The sequence below is a fragment of the Ambystoma mexicanum genome, chromosome 12, assembly GCF_040938575.1.
Source record: "Ambystoma mexicanum isolate Mex_15411 chromosome 12, UKY_AmexF1_1, whole genome shotgun sequence".
Taxonomy (NCBI): Eukaryota; Metazoa; Chordata; class Amphibia; order Caudata; family Ambystomatidae; genus Ambystoma; species Ambystoma mexicanum.
This window is the reverse complement of record NC_090936.1, coordinates 897500698-897524485: the sequence shown is the minus strand read 5'-3', so window position 1 is coordinate 897524485 and position 23788 is coordinate 897500698. Positions and strand designations below refer to the sequence as shown.

Genomic DNA, 23788 nt, shown 5'->3' with positions numbered 1-23788 from the left:
AAGACATCACAGGGGTGGAATCACCAATGTCCCCAAATATCGATTCTACTGGGAGTGCCCATAGAAAGAAAATATACAATGTCAGGGCCCAATGCTACCCTAACCACCCATCTGCTATCAGCAGCACGAATGACCCTTGCCCAGAACTGGAAGAACGAGGAAGGTCCACAGACAGCCTGGTGGTGGGTCAAGATCTGGGGAGTAATGGCCATGGAAAAGATACACGCCCTCAACTCAGGGAGATATCAATGGTTCCTCACCACATGGTCACCCTTTCATGACCTTGTGAAAGATAGAAAAGCCTACTACCTCAAGCCACGCCTACTTCGGAGTATTCATGTTAGATGAACTGGAACTCACTTGTTGTACAGTTGCCGTTAAAACTAAGATACTACTGGAAGATATACCACGGTAATGCCAAAGACTGATAGAGGGGCCCCAAGGTGACTTGCGCTAAGTTATAATGGGTGACTCCATAACAGCTATATGTGAAACTGTTTTCGAAGATATAGAGTTGGTTTAAAATTTCAGTTATTTTTTTTAAACAATGTTAAAATGATAAGGCATAAGGTTGATAAATTGATATGTGACCATATTGATCTATTCGCACTAAGGTACGCTACTGGTCCAGACAATAACCGCTTCGGTATTCCTTTTTTTTTCTTTCTTCCTTCTTCTCTCCTTTTCCTCCCTTTCTCCGCTCCTTTTTCTTCTTCATCTATTTAACCCCCCCCCCCCCCACCCAGAGTATAGAGGTATCAGAACGCAGGCTACTCCAATTTCCTCCCTGAGGGTACTTAAGATACTTAGAATCCGGAAAGGTTTAAAAGGCTGAAGGAAATAGTGTTGCTGATATAGAGTTTAAATGCTGTAGCATCTATAGTGACAAAGGTTGAATTTACTCAATCACGAAAGGTATTTAATGCACTATAGCTAATGAAGCGTGGTCAATATTGAACCAAGTTCTGGATACAAGGTGTTGAGCCGAACTGTGTTGTCACTTACTCTGTCTTTGGAAGAACATAAGGGTTACTCAATGCTACAGCAAACATTGACTGGCAGAGGAAATGGGGACAGCAATGAATTGTAAAGTTCTACAATGAGAAACCTATGATAGAACGCTCTGCTACAGGCAAAGTACTTCCCAATCGTACCCTCATATGATGTTTACGGGTATTTAAGCTGGTCTATGAAATGGGGTTGTAAATGAGGCGGGGGGAGGGTTGATTATCGTTTAACCAATTCATAATGGGACCTATTTTGTTCTGTTTACTACGGTCAAATGTATTCATAAGGCACCTTACCGGACTGTTAACACTGTTGGTCTTTGTTTTACACATTGGAAAATCTAATAAAAAACACTTCATGAATGGTGCCGGTGCATCCGGCCTCCCCACTCCCATTAAGCCCTATGAGGCTCAAATGGGAATGGGGAGTAATTATTACTGGCACCCAGCAATGGGCAATTACCGGGTCCGGCAGGGCTGGAATGCTCCGTTAATTGCCCATTGCCATGTGCCAGTGATTTCATGACTCTGGCGGCAGCCGTGCTGTTATCTACCGGCACAGCTACCACCATTGTCATAATGAGGCCCAGAGAGTCAAAGGTAACAGTTTGAAAACCTTTATTGTCCACTTTTGTGGGGTGGTATAATTCCTACCTGGCCCTAACTCTAAGGGGGTTGTTCCCTCAATTAATGCTTCTAACGACCGTCAATGTCAAAAACCAAAATTCGTCTGTGTCCAAACCTGGGTCTCCTGGGGTTCCCATCCCCAAGCTTAGGCCCCTTTGATTTAAAATGAAAATAATAGTCTCTTTGAGGCCTCTCAGGGCTCCCTTCCCCAAGGTCTAGGCCTCTCTGGTTGTTATAACAGTGTTCGTTACAATCCTCTTTGGGCCTCTCAGGGTTCCCTTACCCCAAGCTTAGGCCCCTTTTTGTATTTAAACAAAAAGTTATCCTGGTTAGGATGTACCTTCCAACAATTCTTTTTGGGCCTCTTCGGGTTCCCCTTCCCAAGCTTAGGCCCTCTTTGGTCATTAAACAAAATGTTCTCCGGGTCAGAATGTACCCTTCAATGTATAGTTCTTTCAAAGTGTTAGGCAGAAACCTGTGCAGTTCCCTTAGGGAACACTGCAAACGATTTAGGACTACAGGTGTTAGCAGCAAACCCACTTGGTAGCAGTCTGTACCACCCAGATTTACCTGGTAGCTGTGGCTGAGCAGTCAGACTTCTCTCAAGAAGAGTTAGGCAGTATGCAAAGTATACACAATAGGCACTCAGACACACCAATACAAGCAAACACTGACCAGAGCTTTGGTATCAAAGTATATAATTATTTATTTTAAGCACACTGTTTGAAACACTCCAGCACTCTTATTGTAAAATATTCTAAACACAGTTACTATTGTAATATATACACCCCTTTTTCCTTATCAGATAAGTCTTAGTAAAACACCACTTATTTTCATACAGAGGTGAGCGCTTAACTAGATGGCACTCCAATAAGTTTGTGAAAAAGGGATGGAAAAAGACAGAATATGGAAAGGTACACCACTCTAAGATTCAGGAACACTGTTAGCAAGGCAGAAGAGCAAAAGTCACTGGTGAGCCAAAGTCCAAAGGCTAGGCCCACTCTTAGAGAGAGCAGAGCACAAATGCACCCAAGATCACACAGTTACACTAGGCTTAGAAAGTCTTGCAGAGAGTTCAAAAAGAGTTTAGAGAGGCTTAGGAAAGTTTAGCCAGGGTGTCCCAGGCTAACCCAGGTTCGAAAGCCGGGGGCTAAATCTACCCCGTACAGTCGGTAGCAAGGGAAGCCAGGCGGGACACAGTACCTTAAGTGGGAAGGATCCTCCAGTGGTGGCAGTTGTTCCTGGCAGTGGGTGCAAGTCGCGTCGTCGTCCAGGGGAAGAGAAGATCTCGACTTGGAGGAAAGATGAAGGTCGTTGCACTGCCAGGGAAGAAACCAGCCGCAGAGTTTTCCGGTTAAAGGTGGTACCTTTCATTCGCGGTCGTGGTAAAACGTGGTATCCCGGTTGCCGGGGTGCTTGGCACAGGCAAGGCGGCCACGAGGTACGTCGGGAAGGCAAAAAGACGGTGAAACTGGTTATCCCCACCAGTCAAAGGAAGAAGACTCTCTGGCGGGAGATGATCTCTGTCGTTGGGAAAAGTGGTGAGACGGTCCAGCAGGGCTCCACCAGTGGTATCGTCGTGGCAGGTCGGCTCAGCTTCTCCCTCGTCGGATTCTTAGGTCCTGCGGCGACTTCTGAAGTTCCAGTCCCCAAAGCCCTGCTTTTATGCAGAAAACCCCCATTCACTCAGCCTAGCTGTCACTCAAACATGCTAAGTGGTGAGCCAGCCGGCTCACCACTTGGGCCAATCAGGACGGAGTGCGACTTCAGTTGCCTAGGCAACTCAGTCCAGGGTGCCTAAATCCCCCTCCACCCCTCATAAGTACCCCAGACAGAGTGGCACCACTTTGGAGGGCTTCTGTGGAGAAGCCAGCCAAAAAGTGGAACAAAGGGCTCGACTTGGGTTGGAGTCACAGAAGAGAACACAAACGCCATTTTAGAATCAAGTTTTGGCAAAAAATACCAACCGGAGAATTAATATTAATTAAATAAGCCGGCGGTATGTTCGAGGCTACCGTAAATAATTAAATAAAGATAGTAGCCTAAAACAATGGGAAATCCCATAGGAAAATATTTGCGGTTGAATATAAAAAGTAGTATCCACTGCCACCAGCCAAAACTCGATCAGGGGGGACGGAGACGTGCCCCCTCGACTAACAGACCCCGGGGCAATTGAATTGCCCCAGCCAGTACGTCCACAATATGATGGTTTGTACTGGTTCTGTTCAGAATTTAAGACTAGTAAAGTCAATGGTGACTTTACATGCCCTGGGAGACAGTAGTCGGTCCCAAGGTATGGAGTATATACTGGGGGGTCACTATGACACCCCTGTGTTACTGCACTGAGGGTGCTGTGTAACACACATCACAAAAACACATGAAGCCCTATGGGGTAAATGACCCCATAGCCCATTAAACACATCTAGATTCAAAGAAACACACTCAAATCATGCCCAAGAGTGAGGGTAAAAGAGTCTCACTCTTGGCAGGAGAAAAAAATAAACCCCAAAAATCCAGCAAAGCTGCTGGGGGACTCACTAGGTTAGGAAATTCAGCCTAAACAGAGAATTCTCCCTAAGGCAGAGGGGGTAGTATCAGAGACTTTTGAGAATGCTGGGCTATTTTCTCCTCATAGGCGCAACCGCTCTGTCGTCTAGCCCCTCTCCTTATTTTCTGCACCTTTCTTCTGGCACTTTTTCCCTTCTGTGCCTCTTTCACTATGTTCTGTTCCACTTCACTGTGCTGCTTGCGCACCTCCTTTTCTGTTGTGCACACTTGCACCCTCTTTTCACCTTGCTGTGCCTCTCGCACACTTCTCTTTACTGTTTCATGCACTCTTGCATCTTCAATTACCATTACCGTGCTTCTTGCACATTCTATTTTGGTTTTGCGTTGCTCGCACCCTTTTCCCCATTTTTGGGTCGTTTGCACCCTCTCTTTGCTTTCCGTTCTTTTTCTTTCTGTCTCTTTGTCTTTTCCGTTTTCGGTTGCTTGCACCCATTTCCCCACTTTCGGCTAGTATCTTTTTATGTCTCTGGTTTCTGTGCCACTAGCGCACTTTCTCTTTCTGTCTTTTCTGTTTCTGTGCCGCTAGCGCACTTTCTCTCGCTTTGCTTCTATTTCTCTTGCTTTCAATCGTCAGGCTGCTTGCCCACTTCCACTGCTTCTGGTCCCGCTCCAGCCATCCGCACGCTACTGAGAAGTAGCACGGTGCTGGTGAGCAGTTCTCAAGGGTTTTGGAATGAGGTCAGGGTTTTATGACCTGCCCCTCAGACACCACTCACTGGGACCAGCACATGTTCCAGGGGAACGAGCACTGGCCTAGACATGGCCAAAAGCCTGCAATTCTTCCTGCTCTGGCTTCTTGGAGACACGGCTTCCTCGCCACACTGCAGACCCTCTGACACACCAGGCCAGCGTCTCAGCGTCCCGCTGTTTACTGGATCTTCCGGGATCCTCTACCTGCTGCCTTCTACTGTAGTAAAGCGCCTGACCTTGGCCGACTCTGTGAGTGGGACAGCCTAATGGTCCTATGTAGTAGGACACTCATTGCCTCGCCATGTTATTCCTACGGGTGATCCTCACTGCTCTCAATCGCATTTCCTCGTCCCAGTACTTTTTGTAAATGGGGATGGGGAGATGAAGTGGTATTGGAAATACCCTAGACAGACGGAGGGAGTTTTAGCTCGTCTCATTCTCTTTTCAGTACCAGGTGTGGGGACCTGTTGGGGCCTATTAGGGCAATGAGTGATGTTAAATCCCTTTGTTTATTGGAGGGGGATAACTGGGAGGAAAAGGGTGGGTTCCCAGCATACCCTCTGGGTTTTGAAGGAGAGACAATGTTAGTGTCAAGAGTTGTGAAAGGATTTGTTCTCCATAGCCGTCCAAGATATCTTCTCTTTTTGTGAGGGAAGGTAAAGGGGTAGGATGGGTCTTGGGTGACAATATCCCAAGAACAACTAGGGTTGGTAGGATGGATTGGGGCAAGGAATGGGGGAATACCATGTCTCACCTTCGGACGCCCTCCCCACAGTCTCTGAGGATCCCCCTGCCCAGGTGATCCTCCATCACTTGTCCGCCCCCAAGATTGTGAAAGGAAGGCATGGCATCAAAGTAAGACAGACGCATGTGATCACAGTTCAAGGGTGTTTATTAAACTGTAAAATGGGTGAGATAAAAGGCTAATCTAAACCTAAATATAAGATGAAAGCAAGCTAAAACCCTCTAATAATAATAATAATATAGTCCTAGTAGAGTCTAGTCAAATAAAAATGGCCTATACTAAAAAGAAAACCTATGGCGCCAATCCTTACCGCTATGCTACAATGCTACAAAATAGTGTTGGATAATGTTCACAAGAAAAGAAAAGAGTGTTCACAACATTTAGGATGTTATGGCCGGGGTCTCCCTTCTGCACATTTTTAGCATAGGACAAGGTGGGACTCGTGAGCACAACACACTCCTGGGCTTCGCTGGCTCGAGCTTACAGTTCCCTTTCTCTATATCCGGGCCTTCTATGCCCAAGTCTCATCTCATGCAAAGTCTCTTGCTTCAGAGGGCCTGAGGTGCCAAAAAACAACAAAACAAAAGTTCCTTCTGTAAATCTTTACATCGGGCGATTACTCTTCACCCTAGGATCCCCTCAGCCGGGCTCCGATCCTTCTTTCAGCGTCAGCCTCTCAAAGGACATGCCAATTTAGTCAGAGACTTCCGAAGGGCGATCTCGTCTCGCTGGGTCTCTCTGTTCAGCCTATGGCAAGTGCGGCTTTGCAGAATTACAGTTCACACAGCGTTCCCCTCAGCACCCTCAGTCGGGTTCACAATTGTCAAGACTTTGGCACTATGTCAAGGACTTTCGATTGTACAAGGGGTTTGGCTTGACCCCTGTATGACCATCTTGACACCTCACTCCGGCCTTCCCTATGGCCTCTTGGTATTTGAAGTGTTAATACTTTTCACAATTCCACATTCTCTTTGTTCAGGAGAGGGGTACCATCTAGAGACATTCGAATGAGTGCCCACGTGGTGCCGGACCAGTCTATCTCTGGTACCAAGTTTGTTCACAACAAAAAGACTCCTGTACATTCATCTTCTTAATGTTGCCACTGCAATCTTGAGTCTAACACAGTCCAGTCCCCTATCAGGTTCTTCCGACTCACAGGCCGTGCTGAACTCGCTGGCGTTTCTCTTGCTGCTGGAGTCAAGGACGGTACCACGATGACAACCGTGTCTCCCCGCCCTGACTATCAGTGCATGAGGGTTCCATGTACCGCTGACATCCATCACACCTTTAGCCAGCTGCGATTCCCGGTCTTGCATTTTCTTTATTGGAGGATTCGCAGGCTTGGGTTGAAAACGACAAGGGATACTCCTTCCTTGACGTACTTTCAGGTCTCGCCGCCTTTCTCCTCCATTTGAACTGCCGTCCCGGAATAGCTGATTCCTCGTGTGTTCAGCCTTGCTCAGAGTGTGCTCTCCTGCTCCGACTTTTAGCCCTACGGAAAAGGGAAAGGGCGGACAGGTGTGTGTAGTTGTCAATTGCCTGACTCTGCCTAACTCTTGCGTTGGGACATGTCAGGTAAACGGCTCGGGTCTTAGTTCGTCGTCTCTCACAGTGTGAAAAAAGTGCTTGTGTTGGAAAAGGGGAGGGGTAGAAATTCTAAATATCCTAGATTGGCAGGATGGAGAAAAGGTGTTATAACAAAGGGGATACCATGTCTCACTCTTCAGTGTCCCACTTCCAGTCCCCGAAAACCAGCCATCCAGGTGATCCTCCTTAATTGGTCCACCCCCAGAAAATGGATCCAATAGAGATGGCCGTGTCCTGGCCACCGGATCCCCGGGGACTACTTGTGAGAGCGCCCTCAGGTTTCACACACACCCTTAACCACCATAAGACTGTCAGTCATAGAGGTGGTTTTGGGACTGCTCTTCTGGGAATGGACCACTTCCAAGTGTTGGGAGTCGGGACAGAAGGGGTCTTCTTGCCTATGATGAATGGGAGAAAAATGTGGGACCTGCGAGTGGGTATTTTGTACTAGAGAGGAGAATCCGGGAAAGTCCCTGTTACTTTGAGCTGCAGAAACTGAGGAGGAACGCAACATTATCCTAAATTCCTTTTGGTGGTGGGTGCCTTTCCTGTCTTGACCATTTTGATCCTGAAAATTGGTCAAAAAAGAATATTTTTCATTTTTTACAGAAGAATCAAAATACCACTGTATGGCTTGCAACAACTTTAGGGTGTTCGATCATGTGAAAGCAACCAGGATCAAGTGTTTTAGCCGCCCTGTAACCGAAAAGGTTGCCTCTAAAACTATACATTCTGTGCACAAATGTCTCTGCTTCATTGATTTGTTGATTTGATTCACAAGAAGTCTGGTCACACCCCTAAGTATTTCACATGAGTCCTCCCAAATGACCTTAGTATCGTGAAAGACAACTCCTCCCTCCTCCTTCCCTTGATTCAGGGTTGCTTTCTTAGCAAAAAAAGTCAGTCCCAATCTCTGGCATTTATAGTGTACCATTCTACATTTTTAGCTTTCAATGGGTCTTTCTTGGCTTGTTCATGACATTGTCCGGAATTGGTGTTGGTTCACCTGGACGCCCCTACTATCTACTGCCACCTGGTATAAGTAGGGACGAGAAATAAGATGCTGTTTGGATCCCAGGGGATGCCACCACTCCCCTTCTGTTTGTGGATGTTTTCCCTAAATGGGCCTATGTTAGGCTGTTGTCTGCATTTTCCACTAGGTTAGGAGCCTACTGAATGCCCTGGATCTTTTGGGTCGCCTACTGGCTGGTATTTCCTCCATATCTTCTCCTCCTTCCAAATTCTCCACCTCCTCCTTCCTCCTGCTCTATACATTTTGCTCTGCACCCTCTAACACATCCTTCTCTCCACTCATGTCATTGTTCTTTCCCCTTCTCTATTCCTGTTTTCTCCTCCTCTGCTCTGTTCCTCATCCTCTTATCCACTCTGCACTGGTCTCTCTCCTGCCCTTCACCTACTTGCCAGCCATGCTTTAATCTCCTCATCAGCACTTGTAACTCCCTAGTACAGACCTCTGTGTTTGTTGCATGAACAAGTCTTGTGACTGGATAGGACTTGGCCAACCCGATTCCCCATTTCATCAAGGTTTGATAGCGGACTGCACTGTGGCTCCACTAGCACAGGGTGCTAAACATATGCCCAGTGTCTTGGATTGACTCAGCGAGCAATGTTCAATTCATGCAGCTCCCTGCAAAGACAGCCCCCTTTTCCAGTCCAGCATTTTCACAAATGATTTATATTCCATTCTGCCACTGTGGCCTTTTGAGCAGGAGCAAACAGGATCTGCTGTCCTGTCCGCAGACAGCACTAGTAAACCTGTGTGTCTTAGCAATATCAGTTTCTCTGTCTGAGCTTCACAGCCCACAGACACTAGTGTCCGTGGGCCAACAAGCTGCTTAGTTCCCCTTTCCGCGATTTCTAAATACCCTAATATTTTTTTCATAACCAGAGAGGTTCATTGTTCAGATAATGCATCAGATTTAAACTAGGGATGTGCTGGGGAGATATTAGCCAGTTTTCACTACAGACAACGATTATCTAAAGCTAATTGATGTTACCGTTTCTTATTCCTGCACTACAACAATGCTAAATTTCACAATGGATACAATGAAAGTACATCTTTGAATTTGGATTATATTCATTGTGTTATAAGTCATATGCAGGATCATTCAAACACACACAAAAATAAATTCACCTTGAGGATTTCATTGAAGCCAAAATTGTGATCCATTATTTGTGGTTTTTCAGATTCCAGGATTGCACAGCAAATAAGCAGGTGGAAGTTTTTACATGGTAGTCCAGTCCACATTACCTGTTCAAATCAGCCCAAGAGACAATACAAATATATACATATTTAAGCACGAATTAAGAAGTAAAAGTACAGTGTCACTTTACAGTAAAACAATATCCCACACACCTTTCCATTTCAATAGATTAGCTGTGTTAGGTTATGAACCTACATTTTCATTTAAGCAAAGCTATACACAACATCAACATGAGGGACAAATTCCACAATTCGACTGCAATCATGCGTATGGACTACCTCACAGAACACTTGCTGAGGATGCCAAGAACACACAGAAAATACTTCTTAAACAGTGAAAGAAGCTTTCCGGGAGGAGTTGGAGAAGAGAAAATGATGCCATGCAGGGATTCAAAACTGCAGATAACTTTTGATTACCTACAAGATGACATCACAGACAAACAAGTTACTTACCCCTGGTAATGTTCTTTCGACTGGATGTTCCTCCAACGTATTCCTCATCTTTGACATGCAGTGTCCACAGCTCGGCTGCTTTGGAAATGTATCGGCAGAGGGCGCCCTGTGTCAATGGCGTTGGGTCTGTTAGGACTGTTATCGTCTGCATGAAGTTGTTTCTTAAAAGGATGATGTTTGTAAATAACATTTGAAGATGATTTATGTTAAGTACCTCTTGTATATAAATGTCCACTCCTGATGAAGAGTTACCTCTCAAAACGCGTAGAGCTATTAACACTGAGGAAATTACAAAGTGTACAAAGTTGTTTTCTGGAACTGATATCAGATGTGAATTTTGTGATATTAAATGGTGACAATGTTAAACCAGGAATATGTAATATGATTTTAAGCCAAAATTATATAATTATGAAAACAGGAGCTTTTACTCCCAACTATTTTTGTTTTCCTAAATATTGAATGAATGAATAAATATGGCTTAAATTAAGCAACAACAAAAAAGTGGGTAACAATACTTAGGAAAACAAAAATAGTTGGGAGTAAAAGCTCCTCTTTTCATAATTATATAATTTTGGCTTAAAATCATATTACATATTCCTGGTTTAACATTGTCACCAGTTAATATCACAAAATTCACATCTGATTTTAGTTCCAGAAAACAACTTTGTACACTTTGTAATTGTGTTCAAGTTTTAAAAAAGAAATTCAGTCGCAGCAAAACCTGACAGAGGGTTCCTCCTCAGTATTGAGAGGTGTGCAGGGGACGGGAGTACCCATTAGAGAATGGGTATTCTGTGTTTTGTCTAAAGGACTGCCTTACCAAACGTCACATCTGGAGCATGCGAAGTAGACAGGGAATAATGCCTGGTAAACGTGTGTATCGAAGACCACGTTGCAGCATCACATATGTTCTTTACAGAGACACCCCCTTTGCAGGCTGTCGACGTAGCCACGCCCCTGGTTGAATAAGTACGCAAGTCCTCAGGAGGAACCTTGCCCGTCAACGTATAGCATTCAGAAATAGTGAGGATGATCCACCTAGACAAGGTCTGTTTAGACACAGACTGGCCTAGTTTGTGCTAGGTATACCCCACCTTGGACATTCTGGAAATATAAAAGCTCAAAGCTCTCCTATGTTCCAACCTATGAAGCCTCTCCTCTTCCTTACTAGGATGCAGAGGAGGAAAGAAGGCAGGTAGCACCATTTTCTGACTCAAATGAAAGTCTGAAACTTCCTTAGGCAGAAAGGAGGGTCTGACTCTCAACACCACCCTGTCCTTGTGGAATACAGTAAGGGGTGGCTTGGAAGAAAGTGCCTGCAACTCGTTCACTCTTTTTGCAGATGTAAGAGCAACCAACATCAAAGGATTAAGGGTTAAGAGGTTAAAAGGACATGATTGCAATGGTTCAAATGGAGCACCCATCAGAGATGTTAAGACTAAGTTAAGGTCCCTAACCGGAACCTGAAATGGTGAATACGGGAACACATTCATGAGCCCTTTTAGAAATTGAGTAACCAAAGGAATCTTAAAATAAGAGCATTCTTCGGATGAGCACTTTAAGATTGAGAGCGCTGCCAAGTAACCTTTAATGGTCCCCACCTGAAGACCCTTGTGGGCGAAAGAAAGCAAAAAGGACAGAACATCCAGAGTTGAACACTGAAAAGGATTAACATTCTTTTCTCTGCACCAGTCACAGAACTTATTCCAACCTGAACGGTACAGAGACTTTGTTGCCGGCTACCTGCCCGAAAGCAACACCTCCTTGACGTCATCCGGGAGGTCCCAATCCTTGTATCTCAACCTTTCAGAAACCATGCGTGAAGGTTGAGAGTCTTGACCTCTGGAAGAAGATCCTCCCTTTGGGGAAGACGCATCTGAGGACAGATGGACATTTCCAGAAGATCAGGGTACCACGATCTCCTGGCCCAATCCGGAGCAACTAGGATCATGCGGGACCCGAACCGTCTTAACCTCCTGAGAACTTCAGGAATGACGGGAACTGGAGGAAACGCGTACAGTAGCGGGAATTCCCAATCCACCACAAATGCGTCTCCTAGAGCTCCTCTCAGAGGAAATTACCTTGAGCAGTACTGCTCGCACTTCAAGTTGTTACTGGTTGCAAACACATCCACCTGGGGGGTTCCCTAAAGGGCGAAGATCTCTTGAAGGACTTCCTGAGCTATTTCCTACTAGTGGGAGACTGCGCTCTGCCTGCTCAGAGTGTCCGCCGCCATGTTCTCCTATCCGGCCAGATGAACCGCCATCAGGGAGATTCCATCCTGAATTGCCCAGAACCAGAGCTGCATCGCCTCTCTGCACAACGGTAGTGACCCTACACATCCTCTCTTGTTGAGGTAATGCATGGCCACTGTGTTGTCTGTCATTATCAGGACATTCTTCACCCATACAGACGGCAGGAAAGCCTTCAGTGCTAGCCTGATTGCTCTCAGCTCCAAAAGATTGATGTGAAGTTTGGACTCAGATGGAGACCAGCAACCGCTGATGGCCAGATTGTTGGCGTGATCTCCCCACCCTGTAAGGGAAGCGTTTGTCACTACTATTACCTACGGCCATGGTTGCCAAAAAGGTTCTCCTTTCATGAGGTTTTCCTCACAGGCCCACCACAGAAGATCCTGCGAGACCCTGACCGGAACCTGAAAGCGATCTGACATCTTGCATGAGAATTGGGACCATTGAGTCCTGAGCACCCATTGAAGGGTTTCTCATTCTCAGACAGGCCTCTGGCACCAGAAGAATGCAGGCTGCCATGAGACTGAGCAACCTTAAGAATTCAAAGGCCGGAAGACTCTGGGCATTCTAAAATTTGGTAACCATCTGGAGAATATTCTGAGCCCTCACATTGGGTGGCGAGCACTTGCCCAACGCTCTCTCCAATCTGCAGACCTCTCCCTTCTCTTTGTTCCCTCGTCCCCATGCGTCCCCATGCGCCTCCTCTCGTTTTCGCTCCTTTCAGCTCCTTGCCCCCCTCCACTGGAACTTTCTATCTGTTGCATCCCCACCTATTACTCTTTTCGTGTCTCCTTAAAATCTCTCCTTCTTCACTCCCCTCCCTGTTACTCTCATTCCCTCCTCCACCTTCCACTCTCCCCCCCTTTTATCCTCCTCTTCTTACCTCTCGCTCCCTGCTTCATTTCCTCTGAAGTGCCCTTTCCTCCTCTCTCGCCTTCAGCTTATTCCACTTCCTGTTCCTCACTTCCTTCCCCTCTCCACCCACTCTTCACTCATTTATCTTCACGGGCAAATTGTTCTAATTGCTGTATTACTGGTTTGACTCATTTTTGTAATTGCTTCTACTGTCATTATATTCTTGTTACAATGTAAAGCGCTTTGGCGTAAAGCGCTATATAAACACAATAAACATAAACCCAAGGACGTGTCTAAGACAGCCCCGATGTACTGAAGCTGTTGGGAAGGTGGCATATGGGACTTCTTTAAATTGAGGGAGAAGCCCAGTCTGTTAAGGGAGTGACAGATAACGTTGAGATGATCCAAGGGTTGTTTGTGAGAATGCGCCCTGATCAGCCTATCATCCAGGTAGGGGTAGATGTGAATTCCCCCACCTCCTGAGATGTGATGACACTACCACCATCAGTTTGGTGAATACCCTCAGGCGGAGGTCAACCCGAATGGGAGGACTCAAAAGTGAAAGTGTGATCCGCCAACGGCGAACCTCAGGTATTTCCTGTGCTTGAGATGGATCGGCACATGAAAATAAGCATCCTGAAGGTCCAATGACACCAACCAATCCTGATGTTGGAGGGCCTGAAGGATCTGAAAAAGAGCAACCATCCTGAATTTGTCCTTCCTGAGGAACTTGTACAAAGATCTCAAATCCAAGATGGGTCTCAGTCCCCCATCCTTTTTGGGAATCAAAAATTAAGGGGAGTACCAGCCCTTGTTCCTCACTGCCGGATTAGTCTCTGGGGTTTCACAATTTTAGCGACCCAGTTCTGCAGATCCACATGAAATGGCAATATAGGATCTGTAGGCGGACTCTAATCCAAAATGTCCATAAAATCATCCTGATCATAGTGGGCAGTAGGCCTGGCCCAGCCCAAATACTCCACCACTCTCGACATAAAGAGTCGGTAAGAGGAGTCGGCATGCTCACCAGGGTCCGGTCTGCCAAACTCCAGCTCAGGAGAAGTGTCTATATGCAAGGTATCACAAAGATCCTGCATCCTACTCTCCTGTGAGATGAGGCATTCTGGCACATTAGGAGTCCCAAACTGGAGACCAAAAGGAGCCTCACCTTCATCAGAGTGTTTCTCCTCCTCAAAAATGGAGGTGAGAGACTTAAAAATGTCTTTCTTTGGCAGAGGATGTCACCTTTTCTCAGGAATCACAGCCAAGGCCTCAAAGTCGACGACTTGGACTTAGACACCACCTTTTGAGGTGGTTTCACCGTCGCCAGGGGCTGTGCCAGTAAATTTGGCACAGATGGTGCTGAAGGCGTCGACAACAGCATTGACGGCCTGATCTGGGTGGAGGACGTGACAGGCACTATCGGCTAGCGTGGCGTCGACGGCTTTGATGGCTCCGAAGGCAGAGGGTTTGGACGGTTTAGATGGAGACGAAGACAGTGATCTCGCTTCACGTCTCGATGAAGATCACGCCCTTTACCCGGGCTCGAGGACGCGCCTCTATCCAGCTAAGACCGTTCCGTGCCGGCTTCAACAGAAGGCGTGGACAGGGCCTTGCCCTGCCTTTCGAAAATGTCAAGTATTTTCACCCGGAAAGCTTCCCACTCCGCGGGCGTCCAATGTTTGGACGGGCAACTCCCCCTCTCAGGGTTGCCGCCTGAAGACGACGATGAGGAAGTCGACCGGCAGTGCCTTCTCCTCGAGCACTTCGACGATGCGGACGAGTGGCGGGAACCACTCCTACACCGTGAACGCTTTGCCTTCTTCCTCAGAGGAGATTCACCTCTCGACTCATCGGTCGAAGACCCAGCAGGTCAGGATTTATGGGGGTTGGACACCTTGCCTACCTCGAGTTTCCCCTTTTGTTCCCGCAAGGCCTTTCCAGTCATCGACTGGCACTTGGAGCACGTATCCATGTCATGGCCCCTGCCGAGGCACCTTAGGCAGACAAGTGTCCGTGATGGACATCTTGTATCCGCAGTCCTGGCATTTCTTGAACCCGGACCGAGGTGTCGTCAGAGTGGAAGACAAAGACATAGCGACTGAGGCCTTTGAGGGACATCGACCCAATACCATCGACACAGGGCGCCCTCTGCCAAAAAATATCTGAAGTAGCCGAGCTGTGAACACTACATGTCAAAGATGAGCAATACGTTGGAGGACACAATCCATTTGAAATGACCGTTACTATTGAGCATGTCAATCAGAAATGATGAACATGCTGCCACAAGTATTTTGCTTGTCACCGTCCTACTCGACTCAAAGACCTGGGTGTACCCAGCTGGACTTCCATAACCTGGACTGTTCAATGTTAATGCCCTTAGTCCTACTATAAGAACCTGTTGCAAAAAAAATGACAAGAATGAACTATGCTTGCCCAAATGTACTCAGTAAAGGTTGTTACTTTTCTTCATTTTGGGGCAGAGGATGTCACGTCTTACAAAATTGAGTACTAGCCGTACAACTGCTGTCCTGTTTTCTCAAGTGTTCGTGTGAACCACGGCTGCAGTTGAGCACGGGTAGCAGCTGTTTTCTCAGAAAATGAATAACTTTACTACAGATCCTAGAGAAACTCCATGTTCACACGGGCCTGGATGGGAGAAAATACAGAGCTTTTTACCAAGAAGGAATGTATGATGCGAGATGACAATTGAAGGCGGTGTGTGTAATAAAATGAAACAGTGGAGCTGCTATCCCAAAGAGGGACGACGGGTCGTGTGCATTGTTTGAATCCACAATGAGAGACATTGCTCCCCTTCTTGACATATGAACTATGTTCTTCTGCTCAGCCTTGGCAATGCTCCAGCGCGTTTCTGTGCACATCTGTACTACTTTTCGATGTGACAACAGGAGTGACATGTCCCATTTGATGAGGACTGCATTCAACATGTGTATTCAAATATTCTGTTGCCCTGATGAACGCTTGGTCTGCCAAATACTTAAGCCCTAAAGCTGTCAATATGAAATGACATCTGTCCAACCAAAGGACTACTAAGTAACTCTTGCCTTAGACATGCAGTTGAAAGCTGTGACATAGGCCAAAATATTGTTTTGGGGCAAACTTCCTTTCATCAATGTTGCCAGACTGGAATAATAGCAGTCAACTTCTTTGCAGATTTTGGAACTTTCTTTTGTTTGCATTACATTGCACTATTTGCACATGTATGCTGTTCTTGCACATATCTGTTTATTGGTACTTGGTTTGTTCGTGCGGTTGGTGAGTCAAGTAGGTTGCGAGTATGGGCAAGGATATGCAATTGTATATGACTGAGGAATACTATATATGATGAGATTGTAATTCAAGTGAATTTTACACTACAGTTGTTGTCACTAGTGATGCGCTTTAACATTTAGTATTTTTATAACAATAAAAATACAAATTAAAATATTTTTGAATAATTCACTTTGAGTGATATAAATTCAAGACAACTCACTTAGTGACATTTTAATATGGTATGTGAGATTGGTTGTGTGTGTACTGTTAGGATCTCCATGTACGCCGTACATAGTAAATACTAATAGTGGAGGACCTCAGGTTTTTGTCTGTGTCCCGTTTTCTCTGCAGTCCTGGGTCAGCATGCCTAGCTCAACTAGCTTAGATACAGTCACCATATATGATCCCATATCAGTGTCATACATAGTGACCGAAAAATACAACTGTACACCATTAATGACGGTAAGAAATATGTACATGAATGAAGAAGTTACCCGCGACCAACTCGGTGAGAAGCTGACTTGTGCGGCGAGCTGTGCACTGTATGGTCAACAAACTTAGACATTTTCAAATTGATTATACATGCACTCAAGTTTTTCTCATGTGGTGCAATTTAACTGGTGTTACTGTAATATCCCACTGGGAATTGCGAGCCTGGTGGCTGTCGCATCAAATATCAAGTGTTGTTGGTTCCTAACCCAAGGACTGTCCCATTGCAGTGGCCTGAGATATCTGTAATACCTTTAGTCCTGTACGCTAACCCTGCAATTGGTTCAATTTCAGAATCTTCATGTTTTCATCACAAGCACGTCCGAGACATTCCATAAAGCTACAGCATATACAAATTGTTTGACCGTGAACATTTTAAGTCACAGACATTTCTGATCTGATGCCACTGATTCTATTCTAAACAGCTGTCACAAAGGGTGTAACAAAGCACACAGAGCATATTGAATTGCTTTCCCAACGGTTAATTTCCAATGGACAGGATGATGACATGTCGCCATGGAACTAGTGATTGAAATGAGAGAGTTTCTAAAAGGTACAATGATACCGAATTGGGGGGAAAGCACATCCAATGAATGCCTCAGTTAAAAGGACCAAATGTCCTTAGTCAAACCCTAATTGAATAAAAGTGTTCTTAAGAATTTGCCCAGATTAGTATTCAAGTAGTCATTCAAAGTTACAGGGACGTCTTTATCTGGGTCTTTGAATTTTGCTTGTTGTAGTTTGTGTCTGCGCTGTGGATTTTGACTTTGGTTTTTTGCAGGTGTCTGACTTTTTTGGAATGGACCCCACCTCTGCCTGCATCGCGTCTTAGAAGTTTTGGAATTTGGAAAGCAGCTTCCTGAGCCAAACCTGTAACGTAGCACCCTTGCCCAAGTGTGATAGTTTTTTAAAGGCCAGCTATTGGGTTGTGTAATTGGCAATGCAAGCTACTTTGGCTGAGCTGAACATTCTGCTGGTTCCTCCACAATCAGGGCCATGTCCTTAGAAGGCAGTGCTCTCAACTCTCTGTTAGGTTTAGCCCATGGGCACAATTCTAAAGCTCTCCTCTACCCTCAACATGGTCTCCTTGAAGGTGAGACCCAATTTGTTTAGTCACCTCTGGTTACAACTGTGTTTGGAATCTTTCACCTATTCCACTTGGCTCACACAGATTAACACTCTTTCTCCCTTAAACTCAAACCTGTTGCTCCCAACAAGCAATCTACTGCCCCCTTTGCTCAGAGGTTTCCATCTCCTTTTACACACATGGTAATCACTAGGCTAATTCAATCAAACCTCCGATTCTTGGGTGTGTGGTGTGTGTGAAATCGTCCTGTGATCCGAGATTCATCCACTGGACTCATGAAAGACCTGCCCGCCATTTTGGAATCAAGTGTCTAAGTCAGGACAGCCCTTCATTTGTTGCCTCCCTGTGATTTAGTAAATGTCCCCCTGTATTGTGAAGAGTTCTCACATTAAGCGCAAGAGCTTTGAATGTGTAATTTCTGACAGAGTTTTGCAGCTACCATACCATCAGCCAACATTCCATGTCGGGTATTGCATAGCGGGCATGTTTCATTGGACGGTTCCCTATCCAGGCATGGAGTTCCGAGCAAGGCTGCCACAAAGGAGAAAGGGTCTGTGAACTGCCTCGGTTTCCTAATTTGATGCGAGGAGTTTGGGCTTTCAACTATCTCTGGACTGACACACAACTGGGTATCAGCAATAAACACTTCCCTTAAATATATAACCAAAACAACTGCCCTTGCCCAACCAGGGAATCCTATAAGTGTTCAGGGGCTCAGTGGTCACTTAAGGGAGGTATCACGGACTACAGATCAACAGACAACTAGTAGTGCAGGGGATATCATCATAACAGCTTTTTATGCGCTTCACATAGACCGATCATCACTCAATTACAGAGATCATGCCGCTGTCCTGTGAGCAGCCTTGAGAAGAGTTAATTACATCTCGGGTCGAACAAGATTCTCATGTACCCAGACTTTTCTATTGCTGTTCAGGAAAAACCAAAAACATTTTTGGGGGTGAAGACACTTTTGTGAGAGAGGGTCCATCTCATATTCAATGTTGTATCTGGTGAAATTGAGGTTCACTTTCCAAAATAAGGCATATTATATTACATTGCCAAACAAAGAAGCTGCTTTTATTGAAAATAACATCCCTTGCCTTGGTTGGAGAGATCGGTCCCCGCTGATTGTCTACTTGACACTATATTCATGTTAACTGGGTGCTTTTGGTTTCCACACCGTTATGATACATTTAATTTTGTTGGAATACAGACAGAGGGGTGCTTGCATTCACAACCTTCCCAGAGCTAAGTTGCTTATGGTTAGAGTTTATTGGGTGGGAGTTTACATCGCTGGGTTTCTTGGTGCAATGAGCGTGGTGAGGGTGGTATAGAGTTGAGGGAAGCGGTGGAAAATTGTGCACAGGTTGATCAATTGAGATACAGAGTGTGCGTTATGCAGTTTTATGCTTATTAGAGAGGATCTATAGTTGGGACCACTAGTTGTATCACATATGACTGTGTCTTGGCATGATAGGTTAGGTAGTATATATGAACTGGAATGTCCGTGGACAGAGCAATCCTGTAAAGATGCGACAATTATTAGCACATATAGAGCGTCATAAGGCACAGAAACTGTTTTTACAAGAAACGCATGCCATGGACAGGATTGTATCTAAATTTGCTCGTTCTTGGGGAGGGAACAAATATTATGCATCATATTACACTCAGGGGAGGGGTGTGCTAATTCACTAGAAGCTTTGTTTTACACATATCAAGTCCTTAGTGGACCTTGGTGGTTGATATTTGGCTGTGTATTGCTGAAGTGAGAGTAGGAGAATTCTTCTACTTATCACCTATTGACCCAAAATGGATGATCCCCAAATTTAGACCAATATCATTGATGTATGCCACTCGCTCCCACAATTGCCAATATTATGGGGTGGGGATTTCAATACGATTCTGGATGTCAGACAGGATTCAACGGGGAGATTTTTTAGACACCTGACACGAACAGTTAAGACGCTGATTGAGGGCATGCACCCTCTTGGGTTAATTGAAGTGTGGAGAGCACAACACCCTGATGAGCGGAACTATGTGTTCTACTCCTCAGTACACGATTTGTCCCCTAGAATGTACCTATGGCTTCTTTCTCAAATGTTAATGGGCATGTCACCTCAGGGCCAATATTACCCAGGACATACTCTGATTATTCACCGATTTTAGTGCAGATAGCATTTGTCCAGGGACGATCTTTGTTCCGTTCTTGGGGTTTAAATCAATGGCATTACAAGATACAGCAGTCTCCTCTAATATATGTGACCACATGAGACTATTCTTTGACACCAATGGGGGGTACAGTTGAAAAGGTGGGGGCATTGTGGGAAGCTTTTAAGGTATATATTAGAGGTATAGCCACGTCTACAGAATTTGGAGTCTTGAAAGTCATATGTAAAGATATACACAATCGTGAAGCGAATCTTCAGCTTATTGGTGAGGCATTAGATACATTTTGGACAAACACAGATATGAAGCTTAGATTTTTGGGAACCCCAGTGATGGTCCGATGATATGGTAAGGGGGAGAGACCTGGAAGAACCTTATCAGGTTTGGTACAGCAAGATAAAGGGAGGTCCCATATTCCTTATGTCCAAACAAATGGAGATCAGCGTGTTTGGCTAACACCAAGATTAATGTCCTGTTTCGAAGCTTCTATGATGCCCGTAATAGGCAACACGATACATGCAGTACAGAGCAGATTGATGAATTTCTGGAAAAGTTACTACCTACACAACCTTCGAGTGACGCCAGTGCACACCTAGATCTACCAATAGCCAAGGAAGAAATCCTTAAAGCCATCAATAGTCTTCCCCTCAAGCAAAGCCCTGGACCTGATGGGCTTACTGCAGAATTTTTATAAAAGTCATGAATCCCTTCTCAGTAGAAACTTGTTAGAGGTATGGGAGGAAGCTGTAGTGAGGCAGCTGCTACCAGCATCCAGGAGTCAAGCAATCATCACAGTCCTTCTGAAACCTGCAATAAAATGTCTTTTTGCTATTAGGAATCCCAGACTTAACCATTTTCTTGGGGAGGCTTGAGCATTGGGTGTCAAACAATCTAGAAGAAGCACAGTCGGTCATGTAATCAATAGCCAACCGACCTATTGATATTTGTCCGAAATACAGGATTTACCTGTTAAATAATACTTCATTATCCCTATAGATAATCTCTCTTTTCGGTTTCTTGGGTTGCTTTTTGTTTTTGTAAGATAGTCTGATCCTAAATACTGTGTGTATAAAGCATGTTGTTATTAATAATGTGCATTTACTAGCTTTTACAGTGACTGTATAAAGTACGCTGAATCATAAATGGTTGTAAACCTGAGCAACATATAAATAAATAAAAAACATTTAAAAAAGCTTTTTTTAAACAAAGTAAAAATGCCAATAATTGAAGTATGTATAAAATAAGGGAAATTAAGCACGCAACATTGAGCTGTTGGTGAGCAGGTGCAAGTGGCTATTGGTCAGGTAACCTAAGCCACACGACAACTGATGCTGTCCGATGTATGCTCAGAAAATCAACCATGCAGCAGCCATCCCTGACCTCATCAGCACACATAACTTGGACGCCATCTTCAATATGGAGACCTGGATGACATCCACCTCCACCCTCATCCTAGATGTCCTCATTCCCAACGGCTACAGTATTGCATAACAAGACTGTCCAAACAGCAGAGGCCTGTCCATCATTCACAATGCATCATGGCCATGCACCCAACTAGAGGTGGCCACCATTGGCTTTTTCAAGAACCTTTCCTGCAGCTTCCTACTCTCCTAAAAGGACACATTCACTTTTCACCTCACCTTCAGACCACCTACACCCAATACCTCCTTCATGGAGGACTTCACTAACTTGGTCAACAGCATGTCTATCATGCATGGCAACAACACCTTCCACAGCGACTTCAACAACCCTTGCAACCAAGCAAGCATGTCAATGAAGGAAAATCTCTCCTGCCTACTTGACACTCTGAAATTCATACAGAAAACAAAAGACCCAACTCACAGGAAAGTAATATCTTTGACCTAATCATCCCTGCCCTGCCCACCCTCCTTCATAGCTCTGCAATTCTGCTCAACTGGTCAGGCCATCTGGCAATCCGCTTTGACATTAGTTACATCATACTGGTCAAGTAAACTCATTCGAAACATAGCAAACAAGCCTTCAGATCATTCAAGAAATTTGCAGTGGAGGCTCTCACAGAAGAACTCGCCAGCTTTCACTTAACATGGGCTGATCTACCTCTGACGAAACAGGACTGCAACTTGCTTCTTCAAGATTGCAGCACCACCCTCACAACAAACATCAACTGCCATTCCCTCAATGAAAAAATGTACCCTCAAGTTGAAACATTGGTACAACTAAGAATTCAAATTCAGCAAACCGTCAGAAAACAAGAAAAGACTTGGTGAAAATCCTGCAGAGTATCCAACCTCAAACTGCCCAAGAAACTCCATGCTTCACGCAGGTGACTGATAACCACTTCCAACATCAACTACTACAAGAACATCACAGCCAATTCCAACTATGAAAGCAGAGTACTCTTCAAAGCCACCAAGAACTGCATCAGACCGAAGAAAACATACTGCGCTCCATCGAAATACCCACTGGCATCAACTGCTTCATCAACAACTTTCAAGACACTCACTACGGAAGATCTCACAATCACCCGAGCACCCTTCAATGTCACAGCTTCCTCCCTGCCCAATACTAATAACCCTTTCGACTGAAGCACTCCTACTTAACCTGACAACCATCAACAGCTTCCTAACTCAAGGCACGTTCCCCTCGACCCTCAAGACCAGACAAATCTTCCCGCTTCTCAAGAAACTAACTCTGGAACCCGCTGACCTCAGCAACTACCACCCCATTCACCCATCTTCCCTTCCCAGATAAGATCCTTGAGAAAGCAGTAGCATGCAACAGCCCCCATACATTCAAGACAACAACCTCCTTAAGCCCCCTACTACCAATCTGTCTTGAAACCCAGATGCATCACACTAACAGCTACCAACAAGGTGATCAACAAAGCCGTCAAATTCCTTGATGATAATCATCCTTGCCGCCATGACCTCTCATCAGCTTTCAACAGAGTAGACCACCAGACACTCACTGACAGCCTACAGAGCTGCACAGGGATCAGTGAGATTGTCCTCAGCTGGTTGAAATCCTACCTTACTAAATCACTACCAGTGTGTACAAATGGATTTCATAAGATCACCAACTCTACCCCTCACCTTTGGAGTCCCGCAAGGATTGATCCTCTACCTGGTAATCTTCCAACGTTACAGGGGACCGCTTAGAACCCTCCTCGCTCCACACAACATCCATCAATACACAAGTGACATGCAGCTCTACCTCAAGATATCCTCCATCGAAAACATCCACGGTCTCAAGGCCTGCCTCACATTGATCCAGTCGTGGATGCCCAGTGCTTACCTGAAACTCAACATCTCCAAGACTGAATGCCTAGGGCAGGCCAACAACACTGTAAACCATGACATCCAGACATGGCTCTCTGCTATTAACTTTAAGGGCTACACACTACAGCTGGCCACCTTTGCCAAGTCTCTTGGGTTCACACTGAAACCTCTCCTTCAAACAGCATATTGCAAGGGAAACACAAATGGATTGGTACCAACTTTCTCACCTGCAGAAAATCAAGACCTTCATCCCAGAAAACAACTTCAGATCTGCTGTCTAAGCTCTGGCCCTCTACCACCTGGTGGTAGCAATGCCCTTTTGGAAGGCCTTCTGGCAACTACCCTGGCACCCCTGAGATGTGCCCTGCATGCTGCAGCACGACTCAAAGGACATCCGCAAATTTGAACACATCAACCTGATCCTTATCGAACTGCACTGGCTGCAGTTGCAAGCCTGCATCATCCTGAAATCCTGCAGCATTATCTACAAGGCTGTCCCCCTGAA

The 23788-nt window shown here is 45.4% G+C and overlaps 1 protein-coding gene across 3 annotated transcripts in view; it reads right to left on the bottom strand.

Annotated features, from left to right (window-relative positions):
• The window catches only part of TBC1D15 (TBC1 domain family member 15), a 1818951-nt gene that overhangs the window by 88132 nt on the left and 1707031 nt on the right, over positions 1-23788 (bottom strand). For all 3 annotated transcript variants that reach the window (XM_069629387.1, XM_069629388.1, XM_069629389.1), the window contains one exon: positions 9380-9496. In XM_069629387.1, the coding sequence (XP_069485488.1) occupies positions 9380-9496 (117 nt within the window). The remainder of the gene's footprint in view (positions 1-9379; positions 9497-23788) is intronic.